The sequence below is a fragment of the Cherax quadricarinatus genome, chromosome 4, assembly GCF_038502225.1.
Source record: "Cherax quadricarinatus isolate ZL_2023a chromosome 4, ASM3850222v1, whole genome shotgun sequence".
NCBI classification, from domain to species: domain Eukaryota; kingdom Metazoa; phylum Arthropoda; class Malacostraca; order Decapoda; family Parastacidae; genus Cherax; species Cherax quadricarinatus.
In genome coordinates, this window is record NC_091295.1 from 1921064 (window position 1) to 1944010 (window position 22947).

At 40.3% G+C, this 22947-nt stretch overlaps 1 protein-coding gene across 2 annotated transcripts in view; it reads right to left on the reverse strand.

Moving 5' to 3' along the window:
• LOC128689663 (uncharacterized) overlaps nucleotides 1-22947 on the reverse strand; it is a 179857-nt gene that overhangs the window by 130300 nt on the left and 26610 nt on the right. For both annotated transcript variants that reach the window (XM_070093973.1, XM_070093971.1), the window contains exon 3: nucleotides 574-690. In XM_070093973.1, coding sequence (XP_069950074.1) covers nucleotides 574-690 — 117 coding nt within the window. The remainder of the gene's footprint in view (nucleotides 1-573; nucleotides 691-22947) is intronic.

The window sequence follows — 22947 nt, forward strand, 5'->3', positions numbered from 1 at the left end:
AATTTATTAAATTTTAATTTCTCTAGTTAGTAGCCTACCAGTTGTAATCCTGAAGCACTATTGAATCATACTGAATTCTAATGGATAATTGGACAAGGATACTGACTACTTGTTACGAAAACCCAGTAACAGGCTGGATGCTAGAAGGGTAGTCCTTTCTAGTATTCACTGGAGATCTCTAAGCTTTTAGAATCGCATTTTTTGTAACACCTGGCCACAGCCACAACAATAATTCCAGTCATAACCCTGGTCACAGCCACAAAAATAATTCCACAGTCAAAACCCTGGCCACATCCACAACAATAATTCCACAGTCATAACCCTAGCTACATCCACAACAATAATTCCAGTCATAACCCTGGCCACATCCACAACAATAATTCCACAGTCATAACCCTGGCCACATTCACAACAATAATTCCACAGTCATAACCCTGGCCACATCCACAACAATAATTCCAGTCATAACCCTGGCCACATCCACAACAATAATTCCACAGTCATAACCCTGGCCACATCCACAACAATAATTCCACAGTCAGGGTACCAAGGTCACCACGATACACAACCTACCTGCAGAGTCTTGCCGAGGCCCATGGAATGTGCCAAGATGCAGCCGAAGCCATTGGAGGTTTTAAACTGCTCCAAGGACTCCACGATGTTGTCATACAGAAAGCGGATGCCTCCAGTCTGAAGGGGAAGCAACGACATTAGTATAACTGAGAGCCAGGGACCACATAGTAAAAAAATAAAATATAAAGGCTTTATTATTATTAGTCTCATGCTCAAGTTTGTTTTATACTCTGTTGCAGTCTTTATTTCTTCAATTTTTTTCACAAAAGAGTAAGTGAAACTTGTCCTCATTAACCATTATTATCAATGGACCACTGGAGAACTATATATGAGCCTAGAGGTTTGCTGTGTCCTCAGTGGATGTCACTCATACAGATTCTAGTACTGTCTGCAAAGGATGATAGTATTATGAATTGTGCCTAAGTCAGGTATGAGAATGAGGTAGAGGACAGGGGGGCCAATAATGTGCCTAGGAGAACAGTTTTCCACTATGGCAGACTCGAATTTCATGCTGTTCACTATTACATTTTGGATTCTATTCACCAGAATATTAAATATCCATCTGCCCACTTATTTGGTTATGCATTCTGAGTGTACAGTGGACCCACCAGATTAAGATGCCATCGAATTAACCCTTTGACTGTCGCAACCCCAAATCCTGAAGTGTCTCCTAGTGTCGCAAAATTTTAGGGAAAAAACAAATTATTTTTTCTTATAGAATGAGAGAGAATCATTTCCCGATGGTAATGACACCAAAAGTACGAAATTTGATGGAAAACTTATGGAATTATGCTCCCGCGAAGTTAGAAATCTCGGCGATATATACTCACCTGCAATTTCACCGACTTTGAGCCCTATTTTAAGCAATTCCAATGTTCCAGTCGACCAAACTCATAGCTATTTCTTTAGAACTACATTACTATTTCTATCAAGTGGGTACAAGAAACTGCCCATTTACCGATTTCAACTACCCAATAAAGTGACCAGAAATTGGCAATCTGGCCACTTTCACGCAAATTAAACAAGATGCCAATTTCAAAATAAGGTCCAGAATAAACACTGCTGACATTCTTGGCACTAAAATAACATATCTCTGTTCATTAGTCATGTCTATTTTGATTTTTTATTCACACAAAAAAATAGAAGATTTACTGTTATGCAGACTACTGCATTATTGTAAAAATGGTATAAATAATATCAGTGCACTAGTGAAAGAACATTAGACTCCCCAGTTCATGTGTATTGGATGTGTGGCGTGATTTGCTTACTCTTGAACATTGGGAAAAATCGAACATTTCCACTACTTTGAGCTCAATTTCAAGGTTGTTTTTGTCGTGAAACTAATCAAAATCATCTCTATTTCTGTAACATATTTTTCATTCTATCAAATGAGACCAAGAAAACGAGAATACAACCATAAATACTACATGAAAATACACCACAAAGTCGGCGTTTTAATAAAAAACACAGAGTTATTTTTTATCTCATTATGCACTACATGCTGCAAGATTTTTTTTTTATACAGTGCACACTGACCACACAGACCTATTCTCTCACATGTGGGCCTACCAGCTTTCTCCTGCTTGATTTGAAGCCGCTAGAATTACTGAGTACATGTACATCCAAAACACTGGCTCGTAAGACATATACAGTATATATGGCCCAAACAGTCAAAGGGTTAGGTAATAGCCGGATTAACCCTTTGACTGTTTCGGTCATGTATATACGTCTTACGAGCCACCGTTTCTGACGTATACTCAAAAATTCAAGCGGCTTCAAAATAAGCAGCAGAAAGCTGGTAGGCCCACATGTGAGAGAATGGGTCTATGTGGTCAGTGTGCACCATATAAAAAAATCTTGCAGCACGAGGTGCATAATGAGAAAAAAAAACTCTGACCGTCTTTTTTTTTTTAATTAAAATGCCGACTTTGTGGTCTATTTTCGTATAGTATTTATGGTTGTATTCTCATTTTCTTGGTCTCATTTGATAGAATGGAAAACATATTATAGAAATAGAGGTGATTTGATTAATTTTACTATAAAAAGAACCTTGAAATGGAGCTCAAAGTAGGGGAAATCTTTGATTTTTGCTGATGTTCAAAAGTAAACAAATGATGTCATTTTCCAATAAATGTCCAAGTAACCATTCTAATATGCAGTCATGAATGGGTTGACATTATTTATACAATTATTACAATATTGCAGTAGTCTGCATAACAGTAAATCTTATATTTTTTGTTCAAATAAAATTTCAAAATAGAAAGCAAGATTAATATCAGAGGGGCCTGGAGATGTGACTGATGAGCAAAGAAAATGTTATTTTAGAGCCAGGAATATCTGCATTGTTCATTCTCGACCCTATTTTGAAATTGTCATATTTTTTTAATGTTCGTGAAATTGGCCAAATTGCAAATTTCTGACCACGTTATAGGGTAGCTGAAATCGGTAATGGAGAGTTTCGAGAGTTTATCTGCTCTCTGAGCCCTTGTACTCAATCGATAGAAAAAAATGGAGTTCTAAAGAAATAGCTATGAGTTTGGTAAACTGGAACAATAATAATCGTTTTGGTAAACCCGCGCCTCCTCCTAATTTCCAAACTAAGAATTTGCTGCATTATATTCACACCACACATTGCCCTCAGACACGACTTCTCGATTGCCTCCAGCCTTCTCCTTGTTGCAACATTCACCACCCATGCTTTACATCCATATAAGAGCATTGGTATAACTATACTCTCATACATTCCCCTCTTTGCTTCCATGGATAATGTTCTTTGTCTCCACAGATTCCTAGGTGCACCACTTACATTTTCCCCTAATCAATTCTATGATTCATTTAATCTTTCACAGACCCATATGCTAACACACCCACTTTTAAATATCTGAACACTTTCACCTCCTCCATGCTCTCTCCCTCCAATTTGATATCCAATCTTTTGTTACCTAATTTTATCCTCATCACCTTACTCTTTCCTATATTCACTTTTAATTTTCTTCTTTTACATACCCTACCAAACTCATCCACCAACCTCTGCAACTTTTCTTCAGAATCTCCCAAAAGCACAGTGTCATCAGCAGATAGCAACTATGACAAATCCCAGTGTGTGTTAGATTCTTTATCTTTTAACCCCACACCTCTTGCCAACACCCGAGCATTCACTTCTCGTACAACCCTATCTGTAAATATATTGAACAACCATGGTGACATCACACATTCTTGTCTAAGGCCTACTTTTACTGTGAAACAATCTCCCTCTCTCCTACATACTCTAACCTGAGTCTCACTATCCTCGTAAAAACTTTTCACTGTTTTCAATAACCTACCTCCTATTCCATACATTTGTAATATCTGCCACAATGCCCCTTATCCACCCTGTCATATGCCTTTCCAAATCCATAAATGCCACAAAAACCTCTTTATCCTTATCTAGATAGTATTCACCTATATGTTTCATTGTAAACACTTTGTCTATACACTCCCTACCATTCTTAAAGCCTCCCTGTTCATCTGCTCTCCTACTCTCCATCTTACTCTTTATTATTTCAATAATAACTACCAAACACTTTACCAGGTATACTCAGACTTATTCCCCTATAATTTTTGCACTCTCTCTGCCTTTATACAAAGGAACTATGCATGCTCTCTGCCAATCCCTAGTTACCTTACCCTCTTCCATACAATTATTAAATAAGAGCACCAACCACTCCAAAATTATATCCCTACCTGCTATTAACATTTTTACACAAATAACCCGCACATTGGAGAGAGGAGCTTACGACGACATTTCGGTCCGACTTGGACGATTTACAAAGTGGCTTTGTGAATGGTCCAAGTTGGACCAAAATGTCATCACAAGCTCCTCTCTCTCTTATGTGCGGGTTTACTGTGTATTGTTCCAGTCACGGTATTGTCCTTTTTTGTTATTTAACATTTTTATCTTTATCCCCTCAATCCCAGGTGCCTTACCCCATTTCATTCTACTCACTGCTTCACGAACATCCCCCACACCCACAACTCGCTCTTCCTCACTCCTACAAGATGTTATTCCTCCTTGCTCTATTCACGAAATCACAGTTTCCCTATCTTCAACATTTAACAATTCCTCAAAACATTCCCTCCATCTTGCCAATACAGTGGACCCTCAGCTAACGATGGCATCACCTAACGTTAAATCCGGCTAGCGATACATTATAGCGCAAAAATTTTGCCTCATTTAGCGCTAAAAAACTCGCCCAACGCGCTTTGTTTGAGACGCGTCCATGTGTGGCCTGAGCGCGCCTCACTTGTCCCGTGGGTGCCAGTGTTTACAAGCAAGCCACCACAGTCGCATCCAAGCATACAATCGGAACATTTCATATTATCACAGCGTTTTTTGTGATTTTACCTGCAAAATAAGTCACCATGGGCCCCAAGAAAGCTTCTAGTGCCAACCCTACAGGAAAAAGGGGTGAGAATTACTATGGATATGAAGAAAGAGATAATTGCTAAGTACAAAGGTGGAGTGAGTGTCTCCGAGCTGGCCAGGTTGTATACGAAACCCCAATCAACCATCCATACTATTGTGGCCAAGAAAACGGCAATCAAGGAAGCTGTTCTTGCCAAAGGTGCAACTTTGTTTTCGAATAAGTGATCGCAAGTGATAGATGTTGAGAGACTGTTATTGGTGTGGATAAACGAAAAACAGATATCAGGAGATAGCATCTCTCAAGCGATCATATGCAAAAAGGCTAGGAAGTTGCATCAGGATTTAACCCTTTGACTGTCGCGGCCGTATATATACGTCTTACGAGGTACCGTGTTTGACGTATATATACTCATAAATTCCAGCGGCTTCAAATCAAGCAGGAGAAAGCTGGTAGGCCCACATGTGAGAGAATGGGTCTGTGTGGTCAGTGTGCACCATATAAAAAACATCCTGGAGCACGCAGTGCATAATGAGAAAAAAAAACTCCGACCGTTTTTTTAATTAAAATGCCGACTTTGTGGTCTATTTTCGTATAGTATTTAAGGTTGTATTCTCATTTTCTTGGTCTCATATGATAGAATGGAAAACATATTATAGAAATAGAGGTGATTTTGATTGATTTTACTATAAAAAGAACCTGGAAATGGAGTTCAAAGTAGGGGAAATGTTTGATTTTTGCCAATGTTCAAAAGTAAACAAATGATGTCATTGTCCAATAAATGTCCACAACTAGCCATTCTAATATGCAGTCATGAATGGGTTGATGTTATTTATACAATTATTACAGTATTGCAGTAGTCTGCATAATAGTAAGTCTTCTATTTTTTGTTTGAATAAAAATTCAAAATAGAAAGCAAGAGTAATATCAGAGGGGCCTGGAGACATGACTGATGAGCAAAGAAAATGTTATTTTAGAGCCAGGAATGTCTGCATTGTTCATTCTGGACTTTATTTTGAAATTGTCATACTTTTTAGTTTTCGTGAAATTGGCCAAATTGCAAATTTCTGACCACATTATTAGGTAGTTGAAATCAGTAAATGGGCAGTTTCTTGTACTCAATCGATAGAAAAAATGGAGTTCTAAAGAAATAGCTATGAGTTTGGGCGACTGGAGCAATGGAATTAGCCGAAAATAGGGCTCAAAGTGGGTGAAATCACCGATTTGTAAACAGCGCCGAGATCGCTAACTTCGCGAGAGCATAATTCTGTTAGTTTTCCATCAAATTTCGTTTTTTTTTTTTTTTGGTGTCATTACAATCGGGAAAAGATTCTCTATCATTTCATAATTTTTTTTTTTTTTAAATTTTGCGACACCAGGAGACACCTCAGGATTGGGGGTTGCGACAGTCAAAGGGGTTAATTAGAAAAATGCCTGCAACTAGTGGTGATGTGAGTGAATTTAAGGCCAGCAAAGATTGGTTTGAGAGATTTAAGAATTGTAGTGGCATATATAGTGTGATAAGGCATGGTGAGGCTGCCAGTTCAGACCACAAAGCGGCTGAAAAATACGCAGGAATTCAAGGAGTACATAGACATTGAAGGACTGAAACCTGAACAAGTGTTTAATTGTGACAAAACAGGCCTGTTTTGGAAGAAAATGCCAAACAGGGCCTACATTACTGAGGAGGAAAAGGCACTCCCAGGACATAAGCCTATGAAAGACAGGCTTACCCTCTTGATGTGTGCTAATGCTAGTGGTGATTGCAAAGTGAAGCCTTTATTGGTGTATCACTCTGAAACTCCCAGAGTGTTCAGGAGAAACAATGTCCTCAAGGCTAATTTGTGTGTGCTGTGGAGGGCAAACATTAAGGCATGGGTCACTAGGGACTTTTTCTATGACTGGTTACACCATGCATTTGCCCCCACTGTGAAAAATTACCTAACTGAAAAGAAATTAGACCTTAAGTGCCTCCTGGTATTAGACAATGCTCCTGATCATCCTTCAGACATGGCAGAGTGACTTTCTGCTGAAATGAGCTTCATTAAGGTCAAGTTTTTTGCCTCCTAGTAAGGCATAGGTCACTAGAGACCTTTTCTATGACTGGTTACACCATGCATTTGTCCCCACTGTGAAAAATTACCTCCTGGAAAATAAATTGGGCCTTAAGTGCCTCCTGGTATTAGACAATGCTCCTGGTCATCCTTCAGACGTGGCAGAGCGACTTTCTGGGGACATAAGCTTCACTAAGGTCAAGTTTTTGCCTCCTAATACCACTCCTCTCCTGCAGCCCATGGACCAGCAGGTCACTGCAAACTTCAAAAAACTCTACACAAAAGCTATGTTTGAAAGGTGCTTTTGTAGTGATCACAGAAACTCAATTGAATCTAAGAGAGTTTTGGAGAGATCACTTTAGCATCCTCAATTGTGTAAACATCATAGGTAAGGCTTGGGAGGAAGTGACTAAGAGGACCTTGAACTCTGCTTGGAAGAAACTGTGGCCAGAATGTGTAGACAAAAGAGATTTTCAAGGATTTGAGGTTAACCCTGAGAAGTGTATGCCAGTTGTGGAATCAATTGAGGCATTGGGGAAGTCCTTGGGGTTGGAGGTTAGTGGGGAGGATGTGGAAGAGTTGGTGGAGGAGGACAATGAAGAACTAACCACTGATGAGCTGCAAGATCATCTTCAACAGCAAGAGGCCACACCTGAGGAAACTGCTTCGGAGGAGGGGATAGAGAAATTGAGGAAGTTGCCTACTTCAAAGATTAAGGAAATGTGTGCAAAATGGCTTGAAGTGCAAACCTTTTTTGATGAAAATCACCCTCACACAGCTATTGCAAGCCGTGCTGGTGACTATCACACTGACAATGTTGTGACCCACTTTAGGAAAGTCATAAAGGAACAGGAGGTACAGGCCTCTATGGAGAGATATGTTGTGCGACAGAGGTCCAGTGACTCTGAAGCTGGTCCTAGTGGCATTAAAAGAAGAAGGGAAGTAACAAACCATACCCCCGGCCAGGATTGAACCCGCGGTCATAGAGTCTCAAAACTCCAGCCCGCCGCGTTAGCCACTAGACCAGCTAGCCACAATAAGATTCATCCAACTAGGTATATTTCTACACCATAGGAAGGTTAGCACAGGCACCTCTGTGACCACAAATGCAAGTTTTTACAAACGAATCTCCAGCTAGCGTGGCCGTGACGAACTCTAGCTCAAGTCCCTTCACTGCCGTCAACATGACTCAAGAAATCGTAATGACACGATTGCAAACAAACCATACCCCCGGCTGGGATTGAACCTGCGGTCATAGAGTCTCAAAACTCCAGCCCGTCGCGTTAGCCACTAGACCAGCTAGCCACAATAAGATTCATCCAACTAGGTCTAGTGGCTAACGCGACGGGCTGGAGTTTTGAGACTCTATGACCGCGGGTTCAATCCCGGCCGGGGGTATGGTTTGTTTGCAATCGTGTCATTACGATTTCTTGAGTCATGTTGACGGCAGTGAAGGGACTTGAGCTAGAGTTCGTCACGGCCACGCTAGCTGGAGATTCGTCTGTAAAAACTTGCATTTGTGGTCACAGAGGTGCCTGTGCTAACCTTCCTATGGTGTAGAAATATACCTAGTTGGATGAATCTTATTGTGGCTAGCTGGTCTAGTGGCTAACGCGACGGGCTGGAGTTTTGAGACTCTATGACCGCGGGTTCAATCCCGGCCGGGGGTATGGTTTGTTTGCAATCGTTTCATTACGATTTCTTGAGTCAAGGGAAGTAACCCCAGAAAAGGACTTGACATCTCAAGTCCTAATGGAAGGGGATTCCCCTTCTAAACATTAACACCATCCACATCAATCATCACCAGATCTTCAATAAAGGTAAGTGTCAGTTTGTGTGTATTAAAATTAATATTTCATGTGGTAAAATTTTTTTTTTTTCATACTTTGAAGTGTCAAGAACGGATTAATTTGATTTCCATTATTTCTTATAGGGAAAATTAATTCAGCTAACGATGAGCTTTCAGGAACAGATTAATATCGTTAGCTGAGGGTCCACTGTACCTCTAATTCTTCATTTAACCCTAACCCATAAACGGTCCAAACGTATATATACGTTCTTACAGCTGGTGCCCCAAACATACATATACGTTTTATTTTTCCTTCCTTCAAATATGGCACGATTGGCCTGAGATGCCTTGTCAGCATAGAATGGGTCATAACACTCAGTGTGCACTGTATTAACCCTTAAACTGTCCAAACAGATCTACGTTCACATGCGTAGTGCTCCAAAAGTAGATCTACGTTTTTTTACATACATACTTCATACTATAAGAGCGAACAAAGGAAGTGAATCATGTACTGTTGTACCTCAAAGACAATCTCCATAACAACCACAAACCTATAACAAAGAAGTATGCGCAGCTTCTCTAGTGACACTACCACGAAAGACAAACCTTGTGGAAGATAGTGTACCAGCGAGTGCTGTGAATTTCCAGACCGAGTGGAAGACATGTACATCCACGTGTACTTCAGCTTCTATCAAGTCACCAATATCTGTTGAAGATGGTGCATCCAACAACAGCTCATGCTACAAAAGCAAGGTAGGTTTGAAACCAACTCGTTATACAGGGGACTGCGCAGTTCTTATGTCACAAGGAGTTTGAAATCATCCTATAGTTGGCAGTGAGGTACGGACTTTTGAGTCCAAACCAGTATGTATCGTAGGCTAGCTGGCTGGCTGGCTGGATGAGAGCACAGGGTAATATTCACTCAAGGATAAACAACAGTAGACTGGCTGACGATGCCTGCACGAGCAGGCGGACAGGTCTGGTACGCCAGCTGAAACCCAGGGCAACGGCCAAAATGCAGGACAAAATCTAACTGAAAAAAGTGGGCAAAACCCGAAGCGGCTGATTCCCAGGGCAGCCGAAACCCAGGGTTTCACTGTACATTGCACCTTACTTTGGTCTCAAAGGCCACAAGTTGCTTGGGAAAAAATAATACTGGAAAATACAAGAAACCTTCAAACGGGAGTAAATATGTGTGTACCAGGTGAGCGGCATTCGCCGCTGTTGCCATACACGGCTCATTTCCTGCCAACTTTATGCCTCTATATCTCGTAAGTACTGATCACAAAAAAAAAATTTTTTTTGGCTCAAAACACATTTTGGTAAGAAAAAATAATTATTTTTCTAATATTTTGCAACACAGGGAGACAATTTCAGAATTGGGGTTGTGACAGTCAAAGGGTTAAACCTACCTGCCCCCCCACTGCCTATAGTCACACTAGCCCATCTATCCTCCAATAGTTGTTTATATCTTACCCCAACTGCCTCCTCCTTTAGTTTATAAATCTTCATCTCTCTCTTACTTGCTGCTTCCATTTTCTTTGTATCCCATCTGTCTTGTACTCTCACTGTAGCTGCAACCAAAAAGTGATCTGATATATCTGTGGCCCCTCTATAAACATGTACATCTTGAAGTCTACTCAACAGTTTCTCATCTGCCAATACATAGTCCAACAAACAACTATCATTACACCCTACATCATATCGTGTATATTTATTTATCCTCTTTTTCTTAAAATATGTATTACCTATAACCAAACCCCTTTCTATACAATGTTCAATTAAAGGGCCCCCCATTATCATTTACACCTGGCACCCCAAACTTATCTACCACACCCTCTTTATATGCTTCTCATACTTTAAGGTTCCCTACCACAATTACTCTCTCACTTGGTTCAAAAGTTCCTATACTCTCGCTTAACCTCTCCCAAAATCTCTCTCTCTCTCTCTCTCTCTCTCCCCTCTACACTCCTTTCTTCTCCAGGTGCATACACACTTATTATGACCCACTTTTTCCATGCGACCCTTATTTTAATCCACATAATCCTAGAATTTATACATTTATATTCCCTCTTCTGATCCTTCAACATTATTGCTACCCCTCGCTTAGCTCAGATACTCCTGACTTAATCCCATTTATTTCTCCCCACTGAGACTCGCCTACCCCCTTCAGATTAGTTTCACTTAGAAACTAATCAAAACATTAGCAATCATTTTTTTTCTTATCATTATCAGTTTTCCACCCATGAATTTATACTTGCTTGTAACGAATTTTGTGATCAAAGTATATTGTATCCGTTAATGTAATGGCTATGATTAGTTCCTTGTTGTTCATGAAGATCAAATCTAGAGTTATTATTCTGTTGGTTCTAAGTATCTGCTGAGCTAGTGTGCTTCCAGGAACACTTTCAAGTACACCGCTGTCATTTACCATCTTCCATTTCACATTTGGGAGGTTGAAATCTTCCAGGAGGATAATATTTGCTGTGGGAGTTTCAATATTTTCCAGTAAGTTATCTGTATTTTCTAATCTGATCCATGAATTCTTCTGCTGCAGCTGACTGTACTTTACAAAAAAGGGTAATTAATAGATTCATGATGTATTGTGTGGATGCATTTGCTATCTGACTTCTCCCAGACATGAGGTGGTGGTAAGTCACCCAGGCATGTGGAGGTGGTAGGTCACCCAGACATATGGTGGTGGAAGGTCACCCAGACATGTGGTGGTGGTAGGTCACCCAGACATGTGGTGGTGGTAGGTCACTCAGACAATTCAGCAGACCTAAAATGGTGGCAGATGACACATCTGACAGCATACAGTATACTTCACAGTCTGGTTCTCTGGCTTACAGCATATGTCACAGTCTGGTCCTCTGACATACTGAGAACATCTAACATAGTTAAGTCTATATGATCACCACATCTATATTTAACACTTGCACATACTCCCACATTAACATTGTGAGGCTAGTAGTGTTTATGGATGTCTTAATCACAGCTCCCTCATGTGCCATGAATGGTTGATAATGGCTTAGACATGAGAGAGCAGGTGTGTGCCATGAGTGTACACAGTATAGGAAGACATCCAGCCCACCCCCCTTCCCCACTGCACTGCATGATGGGAACAGCTAACAGCTGGTCTTATTTGGCTTAAAATAGTGACCGAGGGTTTTCTAGGGTGGATTTTAGTTTTATTGTCTGTTTCTTGGGACCAATATAAAGACAAGACATAGAAGTGAAATGAAGATGATTTTGGTAGGGATCAATCTGGAAGTGGTCTGAAACAGACCTCAAAGTAGTTGAAATATGACTTTTGTCAATTTCTCCAAGTAGGGCCCCCACACCCACCTTCCCATAGTTTGCTTCATGGGTTTTTACTATAGTTCTTCAATTAGTGGGTTGGACTAAACAATGACCATATTACTATATTCTATTAGCCAAAAAATACAATAAAACTTCAATTTTTTGGAGATGATGGATTTAAAATGGAGGACAAGTGTAACATAGAGAGCCCTGGGATGTAAATAATGAAGAGAGGAAAGGTTGCTTTAGTGGCTGGGGTCAATACAATGTTTATTTTGGACTGTTTTTCCAACTGGAATTTGTGGAATTTTGTGTAAAATTGGACAAATTAGTGACTTTAGGACAGTTTCTTTCACACTCCTACTTGCACAGTAGCCAGGAATTTGGTCAGTTTGAGAAAAGTTATTTATAAAATCCCAGGTGCATAAATTGCTGCGTGACCTCCACCTCTGTGCTGCATAACTCCCTAAGTTGTCCATCAAACATTCCTTTCTTGGTGTCATTTCCTTCAGAAAAATATTCTATATTTCACAGACAATAAAAAGAAATGAATAATTGTGACACAGTCAGAACTTTAACCCTTAAATGTATATATACGTTCACTTGCTTCACTCGCGCAGCTCCTTCAATATTTGGAAAAAAAAATTTTTTTTTTTTATAGAAAAAAAAGGAGCACATTTTTTTTAAGTATTTTAGAATAAAAAAAAATTTAGGGTCAGTACTTACAGAGATATGAGGCAGAGAAGTTGGCACTGGATGCTCAGGCGGCAGCAACATAGAGTCCTGCTGCTTGCAGGAGTGTTGCCGATTTACTTTTTTTTCTATTTTTCCATATTATTTTATATAATTTTTATGTTCTGGTAATTACAATTTATAGTAGTTCTCGTCACTTCGTAACCAATCTTCGTTCTGACACTAGTATTAGGTACTGAAATTGTACTCAAACTGTCACAAACACATTGACAGATGGACATTTACACCTGCCTTGATCATTTACTATTGTCTTGGAATATATACAAAGTATTTATAGGTCCCAACAATGTTTTGGATAAGATGATGATGATGATGATGATGATGATGATGATGATGATGATGACGATGATGGTGACGATGATGATGATGATGAGGAGGAGAATACCTAATAATAATATTAGGTAATAATAAGTTCCCTTGAAGCACGAAAAACGAAGTCCACCCCTGACAATGACATGATGAGAAAACATCTGATAAGAGCTGATGTTTGATGAGCATACACGAGGGTGGGGGAGGGTGCAGCTGATAAGAAAAGATTAGAGGTGACATTTGATGAGCATCACCCTGCTTTGTTTTTGCTGGTACACAAACATGTCTGTCTGTCTGTCTATTTGTCTGTCTGTCTAGCTGTCTCTCCGTCTAGCTCTCTGTCTCAGAGAGAGTCACAAGACTGTGTCATCACGTTTACTCACATCTTCAAGTAGAGTACAGTAGGGCCCCGCTTTATGGCGTTTCACTTTACGGCGTTCCGCTAATATGGTCATTTCAAATTATGACCAAAACTCGCTATACGGCTCCCCCCACCTGACTTTCTAATACGGTCACCGCGCCCCACCCTGTTTGTTTACATTCTCCGTGAGCTCAGTAAGCACTAAGTCTCTCCATTTTGTCTGGAAACTCCAAAATTTTAAATGTTTTTAAAAGTTATTTCATATTTTATATATACTCTGATAATTATACTTATGTATACCTGTACTTAAATAAACTTACATACTGTGCTGGCATGCAGGTACACATTAAAATCAGTAAGAGTGTCTTATGTCTCCAGACGTCATATTAGTAATGATAATAATAATCATCGAGTATCATTTAAATGTCATATATTACGTTAAATACACATTTTCATTAATCCATCTATGATATTTTTCAAAATTATATAATAAACACGATGCATAACATATAAATAAGATAAATACACCCCACAGTAAAATAAACAAACATAAATGTGAGATGTGGTAGCAGATGACTTGCACAAGTGATGCCATATTAGAAATGATAATACAGTGGACCCCCGCATACCGATGGCATCACATAACAATTAATCCGCATACCGCTTGCTTTAATCGCAAAAATTTTGCCTCACATACCGCTTAAAAACCCGCTCACCGATTTTCGTCTGAGACGCGTCCAATGTGCGGCCTGAGCCACGCTCACATGTTCCGCCGGTGGCATTGTTTACCAGCCAGCCTCCGCGGTAACATCCAAGCATACAATCGGAATATTTCGTATTATTACAGTGTTTTCGGTGCTTTTTCTCGAAAATAAGTGACCATGGGCCCCAAGAAAGCTTCTAGTGCCAACCCTACAGCAATAAGGGTGATAATTACAATAGAGATGAAGAAAAAGATCATTGATAAGTATGAAAGTGGAGTGCGTGTCTCCGAGCTGGCCAGGTTGTATAATAAACCCCAATCAACCATCGCTACTATTGGTGGTACAGCTGCTGCTGCTGCTGCTGCTGCTGCACTGTCAGCTGCTGCTGCTGCTGTAGCATCGTCTGCTGCTGCTGTAACATCGTCTGTTGCTGCTGTAGCATCGTCTGTTGCTGCTGTACCACCGTCAGCTGCTGCTGCTGCTGTAGCATCGTCTGCTGCTGCTGTAACATCGTCTGTTGCTGCTGTAGCATCGTCTGTTGCTGCTGTACCACCGTCAGCTGCTGCTGCTGCTGTAGCATCGTCTGCTGCTGCTGTAACATCGTCTGTTGCTGCTGTAGCATCATCTGCTGCTGCTGTAGCATCGTCTGTTGCTGCTGTACCACCGTCAGCTGCTGCTGCTGCTGTAGCATCGTCTGCTGCTGCTGTAGCATCGTCTGCTGCTGCTGTAGCATCGTCTGTTGCTGCTGTACCACCGTCAGCTGCTGCTGCTGCTGTAGCATCGTCTGCTGCTGCTGTAGCATCGTCTGCTGCTGCTGTAGCATCGTCTGTTGCTGCTGTACCACCGTCAGCTGCTGCTGTAGCATCGTCTGCTGCTGCTGTAGCATCGTCTGCTGCTGCTGTAGCATCGTCTGTTGCTGCTGTACCACCGTCAGCTGCTGCTGCTGCTGTAGCACCGTTGTTGGTGTGGCTTATTGAGAATACCAAGAAACAATTAACCCCAGAGGATTTGCCACCCAGGATAACCCAAAAAAGTCAGTGTCATCGAAGACTGTCTAACTTATTTCCATTGGGGTCCTTAATCTTGTCTCCCAGGATGCAACCCACACAAGTCGACTAACACCCAGGTGAACAGGGAAAAATGCCTGGAACTAGTGCTCATATTGGTGAATTTAAAGCCAGCAAAGGTTGGTTTGAGAGATTTAAGAATCGTAGTGGCATACACAGTGTGATAAGGCCTGTTCTGGAAGAAAATGCAAAACAGGACCTACAGTACTCAGGAGGAAAAGGCACTCCCAGGACACAGTGTCTCATCAGTCATTGCTGCATCTTCAATAAAGGTAAGTGTCATTTATTCTTCATTTAGTAGACTAGTACATGCACAATATATACTGTGCATGTACTACTCTACTATTGTGTATGTATCCTTCTCTTTGTGTGTAGGAAAATGTATATTTCACGTGGTAAAAATTTTTTTTTCATACTTTTGGGTGTCTTGCACAGATTAATTTGATTTCCATTATTTCTTATGGGGAAAATTCATTCGCATACCGATTATTTCGCATACCAATGAGCCCTCTTGCACGGATTAAAATCGGTATGCAGGGGTCCACTGTACTGCTAACCAGAACTCCTAAATCCTTTTCACAATAAGTAGTATTAATATCTACATTATTTAGTTTATATGTGGCATGGGTATTTAACTGTCCAACATTTAGAACTTTGCATTTGTCTATATTAACCCTTTCAGGGTCCAAGGCCCAAATCTGGAGTCACTCACCAGTGTCCAAGAATTTTAAAAAAAAAAATTTATTTTTTCTTATGAAATCGTAGAGAATCTTTTTGTGAAGGTAATAAAGCAAAAAGTACGAAATTTGGTGGAAAATTGACGAAATTATGCTCTCGCGAATTTTGATGTGTCAGCGATATTTACGAATCGGCGATTTTGCCGACTTTGACTCCCATTTTAGGCCAATTACATTATTCCAGTCAACCAAATTCTTAGCTATTTCACTAGTATTACTTCTATTCTATCGATTGAGCACAAGAAATCGCCAAGTCAACTGTTTCAACTACAAAATAAAGTGATCAGAAATTGTTAATTTGGCCAATTTAACACAAAGTTCAAAATATTCCAATTTCAAAATAGGGTCCAGAATGAACAATGTAGGCATTCCTGGCACTAAACTAACATTTCCTCTGTTCATTAGTTATGTTTTGAGGCTTTACAAATAAATTCCATTTTGATTTTTTATTCACATAATGAATTTTTATTCACACCAAAAAATAGAAGATTTACTGTTATGCAATACTGTAATAATTGTATAAATATCATCACCATATTTGTGAATGTATATTAGACCCACCAGCTGGTGCGTATTAGACACGTGAGGTCGTTTGTTTACTCTTGAATATCGGCAAAAATTTAACATTTCTGCTACTTTGAGCTCAGTTTCAAGCCATTTCCAGTGCTAAAACCAATCAAAATCATCTCTATTTCTGTAATATGTCTTCCATTCTATCAAATGAGACCAAGAAATCGCAAATACAACTATAAAAAACATACGAAAAAACACTGCAAAGTTGCTGTTTTAATCGAAAAATCATGATTTCATTTTTTTTCTCTCATTATACACAGTGTGCTGCAGGATCTGTTTTATGTGGTGCACACATACCACATAGATGTATTCTCTCATATCTAGGCCCAAATGTACCACTCACAGTTTATCAGAGTGAGCTGAGCTCATGGCGTAGATCTACGGTTTGGACCCTGAACGTAAAGCCGTAGATCTACGGGACGGACCCTGAAAGGGTTAAACTGCATCTGCCACTTCTCCGACCATTGCATCAGTCTATTCAAATCATCCTGGAGTGCTCTAGTGTCCTCATTAGAATGAATTGGACGGCCTATTTTGGGGTCATCAGCAAATTTGCTCATGTCCCCTGAGGAACACCACTTGTGACATGCCCCCATTCTGATTTCTCCCCATTTATGCAAACTCTTCGCTGCTTATGTGTCAGCCATGCCTCTACCCAGGAAAAAATTTTTCCTCCTATTCCGTGTGCCTTAAGTTTCCTCAATAGCCTCTGATGTGGAACTCTATCGAAAGCCTTACTGAAGTCCATATACACAATATCGTATTCATTACTATGATCTACCTCCTCAAACACCTTAGTGAAAAAAGTTAGAAAATTCCTAAGACAGGAACGGCCCTTTGTGAAACCGTGTTGAGATTCATTAATTAATCTGTGCCTATCAAGACGGCTACGAATTGCTTCGGCAATTATTGATTCCATAAATTTTCCCACTATGGAGGTAAGGCTTATTGGTCTATAGTTCGAAGCCAAGGACCTGTCACCTGCCTTGTAAATAGGTATTACATTTGCCATTTTCCACTTATCAGGCACTATGCCAGTTTGTAGTGATATGTTAAAAAGATTAGCCAAAGGTATGCTAAGTTCCTCTTTACATTCCTTTAACACTCTTGCAAACAGTTCATCAGGGCCTGGGGATTTGCTAGGTTTTAGTTTCTCTATTTGTCTGAGGACCATGTCACTAGTTACTGCAATCGTAGTTACTGCAATCCAGTTCTACATAATCTATTATTTCAGGAATATCGCTAGTATTTTCCTGGGTGAAAACTGAGAGGCAGTAGGTATTGAGAATTTCACACTTACCCTTATCACTGCCAGTGATCTGACCAGAGTTACTCTTAAATGGGCCAATCTTGTCCCTAATCTTACTTCTGTATACCTGAAAGAACCCTTTTGGGTTAGTCTTTGAATCCCTTGAGACCTTAGCCTCATAATCCCTTTTTACTTTTCTTATTTCTTTCTTTATTTCTCTCTTTAACTGAATATAATAGTTTCTTAACTGCCCATCCCCTCTTTTGATATGCCTATATATGCCTATCTTTTGACCTATTGTTCATCCATTTGGGATCATTTTTGTTAGATCTAATTTCCCTACTCAGAACAAAAGTTGTCTGTTCAGCTAGAACTATGCTCTGAAAAGCGTCATATTGGCAACCATGATCACCTACCTGACCCATAGTCAGGACATCCCAATTTAGCCCACCCAGGTAATTTTTCAGTCCCATGAAGTTAGCCAAGCAAAAATCTGGGACAGAGATTTGATTGCAGTTATCTGGGTAATTCCATGATACAGTGGACCCCCGGTTCGCGATGCTATCGGTATCCGATAAATCCAGTAACCGATGCATTATATCGCAGAAAATTTGCCTCGCTTCCCAATACAAAACCCGGTATGCGATGTGGTTCGTACGATACGTGTCCATGTGTGGCCTGAACTGCCCCGTGTGTGCCAGTGTTTACAAGCCAGCCAGTGTGCGAACATCTAAGGATACATTTGGTACATTCCACATTATCCATATTATCACTATTTTTGGTGCCTGTTTTTGCAAAATAAGTCACCATGGGCCCCAAGAAAACTCCCAGTGCCAACCCTTCGAGACCAAGGGTGCTAATGACTGTTGAAATGAAGAAAGAGATACACGTAATTGCAAAGTACGAAAGTGGAGTGCGTGTGTCGGAGCTTGCCAGGTTGTATAGTAAACCCCAATCAACCATCTCTACTATAGTGAGCAAGAAAACGGCAATCAAGGAAGCTGTTCTTGCAAAAGGTGCAACTGTGATTACGAAACAGCAACCACAAGTGTTAGAAAATGTTGAGAGACTGTTATTGGTGTGGATAAATGAAAAACAGATAGCAGGAGATAGCATCTCTCAAGCAATCATTTGTGAAAAGGCTAGGCAGTTGCATGACGATTTGGTAAAAAAATTGTCTGCAACTAGTGGTGATGTGAGTGAATTTAAGGCCAGCAAAGGTTGGTTTGAAAGATTTAAGAATCATAGTGGCATACACAGTGTTAGTGTTTAGAAGGGATTATCCTTCTAATCACTAACACCATCCACACTCTCCCCTCCTCCCATCCCATCAATCATCACCAGATCTTCATTAAAGGTAAGTGTCAATTATTCTTTCGTTATTTATTGTTATTGTTGTTATTGTAATTACTATTCTATTGCATTAAACTTAATATTTCATGTAAAAGTTTTTTTTTTCATACTTTTGGGTGTCTTGCACGGATTAATTTGATTTCCATTATTTCTTATGGGGAAAATTGATTCGCTTTCCGATATTTTTGGTTTACGATGAGCTCTCAGGAACGGATTAGTATCACAAACCGGGGGTCCACTGTATATTGAAAGTAAGTGATTTGTGATCACTTTCCCCAAGCTCATCATTACCCTCAAGATTATTAATTAGTGAATATTTGTTTGCAAGAACCAAGTCAATCAGATTGTTTCCTCTAGTTGGTTCTGTCACAACCTGTTCTAAAAAGCAATCCTGAACCGTATCAAGAAAGTCACTAGAGTCAAAATTTCCTGTCATATTGTTCCAATCAATTTGTTTACAGTTAAAATCTCCCATTATCACAACATTTTCATATCGAGATGCCTTATGAATTTCATCCCATAACAGCTTACTGCACTCCCTATCAAGGTTTGGGGCTTATAAATCACACCCAAAATTAATTTGTCATGTCCCTCGAGAAACCGTAGCTAAACAGATTCTGTGTTCGATGTTTCTAATCTTATATCATGTCTAAGATAGCAATTTAAATTTTCTCTGACGTACATCGCCACTCCACCACCCCTCCTGTTGACCCTATCAGTGTGGAATAGTTTATAACCCTGTATGTTGCATTCAGAAGGCATTTCTCTATCTTTCAGGTTTAACCAGGACTCTGTTATAGCAATAATATCTATATTACCTGCACTTGCAAGTAATCTTAGCTCATCTATCTTATTTCTTAGACTCCTAAGTATAGTAAACAATAAGTAGCTAGTCACTCGTTGCCCTCTACTATCTTTCTTTCTTTGTTGATCAATTGATTTGCCATTACTAGCAACTTTATTTTGAATATTGTCTTTTAAACATATCCCTGAGGTATCCCGGTAATAACTGCTGTTTTTAACTCTAATGCTGCACCCATGCCTCTATAATCTATCAGTTTAAATTCCTAGGCAGGTCATCAATTACCCTCTCAATTGAATTGGCTAATGCAACCACTCCATCCCCAGAGAGATGAACCCCATCCCTTACATACATATCACGTTTGCCAAAGAATAGGTCCCAGTTATCAATGAATGGGATTGCAAGTTCCTTGCAGTACCTGTCTAGCCAGCAATTTATACCAATTGCCCTAGACATCCATTCATTGCCTACTCCCTTTCTAGGCAAGATGCTACATATGACTGGGATCCCTCCCTTAGACCTAACTACTTCTATGGCTGACCTGTACTTATCCAGTAGCTCCTCTCTCCTGCCCTTCCCAATGTCATTACCCCCAGCACTAAGACAGATAATGGGCTTGTTCCCATTACCTGCCATAATATTATCCAACCTGCTGACTATGTCACCAACACCAGCTCCAGGAAGACACACACTCTGTCTGACCTTTCTGTCTCTGTTACAAAATGCACGGTTCATATATTTTACCTGAGAATTGCCTACTATTAAAATATTCTTACCTTGATTAGCAGGGGAATCAGTGGTACCTTCAACCTCACTAACCACTGAAGTACACTCGACTTGGAGAACAGAGAATCGATTTCCTACCTTCACATCTTCTCTATTAACCCTTAAACGGTCCAAACGTATATATACGTTCACGCGCGTAGCGCCCCAAACGTATATATACGTTTTCTTTGTCATTCATTCAACATTGCCACAATAAGCCTGAGTCACCTAGACATGAGAGACTGGGTGTGTGCACTCACTGTGTGCCATATTAAAATAATTCGGGATACTGGGTACCATATGCTCTTTTTTCCTTTTAAAAGAAAAGATTTTTTTTTCCTCAAAAAAGTTGGGGCGCTACACGAGTGAACGTGTATATACGTTTGGACCGTTTAAGGGTTAACTCTCCTCATCTTCCTTCTTCCTGAACTGTGAACCACTTGCCACCTAAAGCGGCTGCTATGTAACTGTATTTGTGTACACCTGAATAAACTTATTCAAGTACATGTGGCATCCTAAGTTTATTTAGGTATACACAAATAAAGTTACATAGATGATCATACATAGCAGCGTATGTTTGGAGAACCTAGGATAACCAAAGAGAGTCAGACAGACTTATTTCCATTAGGGTCCTTGTACCCTGTTCCATATGGTACAATGTACCATATGGTATAATGTACCATATCATACAATGTACTATATGGTACATTGTACCATATGGCACCATTGTACCATATACCATTGTATGACATGGCACCATTGTACCATATGGTACAATGGTAATATATGGTTCAAAACCATAGAATTCCTCTTCAGATCCACTTCCATCAGTCTTAGAACTGTAAGTTGTGAAGAGGAGAGTCAAAATTTGCCAGGAGAGTGAGTGGGGAGTGAGAGCTTCCTTGCCGCCAGGCATGATGAACAAAGCACTTTGGCGGCGTTCCCACAATGCCATGCAGGCAAAATTTGACGCTGCTAAAATTTTGGCATAGATCTACGGATTGGACCCTCAACATAAAGCTGTAGATCTACGGCACGGACCCTGAAAGGGTTAACAGTACAAACATGAGTGTAGTGATCTGTGGTATAAACCATAATACAGTGTTTTAACCTGTTTTTGTGGTATGTACTCGAGTATAAGCGAACAAAGAGAACGTCTCTCCCTACCATGTATAATGAATGGCGTTACAGTGGCTGTGATGCATTATGAGTGATGAGACATTACGGTGACATATGGATTAGAAGCCCTCAAGACATCATTTCCGGGGCCATTAAACCTCCCTTACAACAAGCGATGGGAAACTGGGTCAGTTACAATATCCAGGTAAGTCCTGTCATACTCATATCATCTTATGTTAGCTGCAGCTAATAGGTAGATATGGGATTTGACTGGGGTAACCAACAGATCCCGTTACATGAGGGCATTACGCCCAACAACGAGTACCATGGCGCATTTACAATCAAATGTGAAATGCTGGATATATACGCTCCATTGGGGTAAATTTTAATTAACTCACTATTCTACAGGTCAGATGTGGGGCTGCTTTAGCTCAGTCGAAGGAGACTCCTTGACCCGTAGCTGCAAGAAGTCAGAGCTGTTCACAGAAGCTGAGTATACACCTACCATCCGACTTACGACCTGCTCGACATACGTCCACTCGACTTACGACCGTGCATCTGGCAGCTGGGCTGGGCCGGCTGATGCACACCACTGTACAATATTTGACAATACTCGCGGGGGCAATGTGTCATGCAGGCAGCATCAGTTTGAGTAACCCTGCCCTATCAGCAGTATCATACTGTATTAACTGTACTAACTGGACAGTAAATTTCACTGTGGCCCCTAAGATGAAGTCTGAATCTTGCACTGGAGATTGTGGCAAGAAAGGCTCTTACTCTCGTACTCTCTATTTCTTTTCACTGTTGCACATAAGCCTGTCTGTATCTGTCTGCTTGTATATCTGTCTGTATCTCTGTGTGTCTGTTTATCTGTCTGTCTACCTGTGTGTGTCTGTCTTTCTGTCTACCTGTGTGTCTTTGTCTACCTGTGTCTGTCTTTATGTCTACCTGTGTGTGTCTGTCTTTCTGTTTGTCTACCTGTGTGTCTTTCTGTCTACCTGTGTCTGTCTTTCTGTCTACTTGTGTGTCTTTG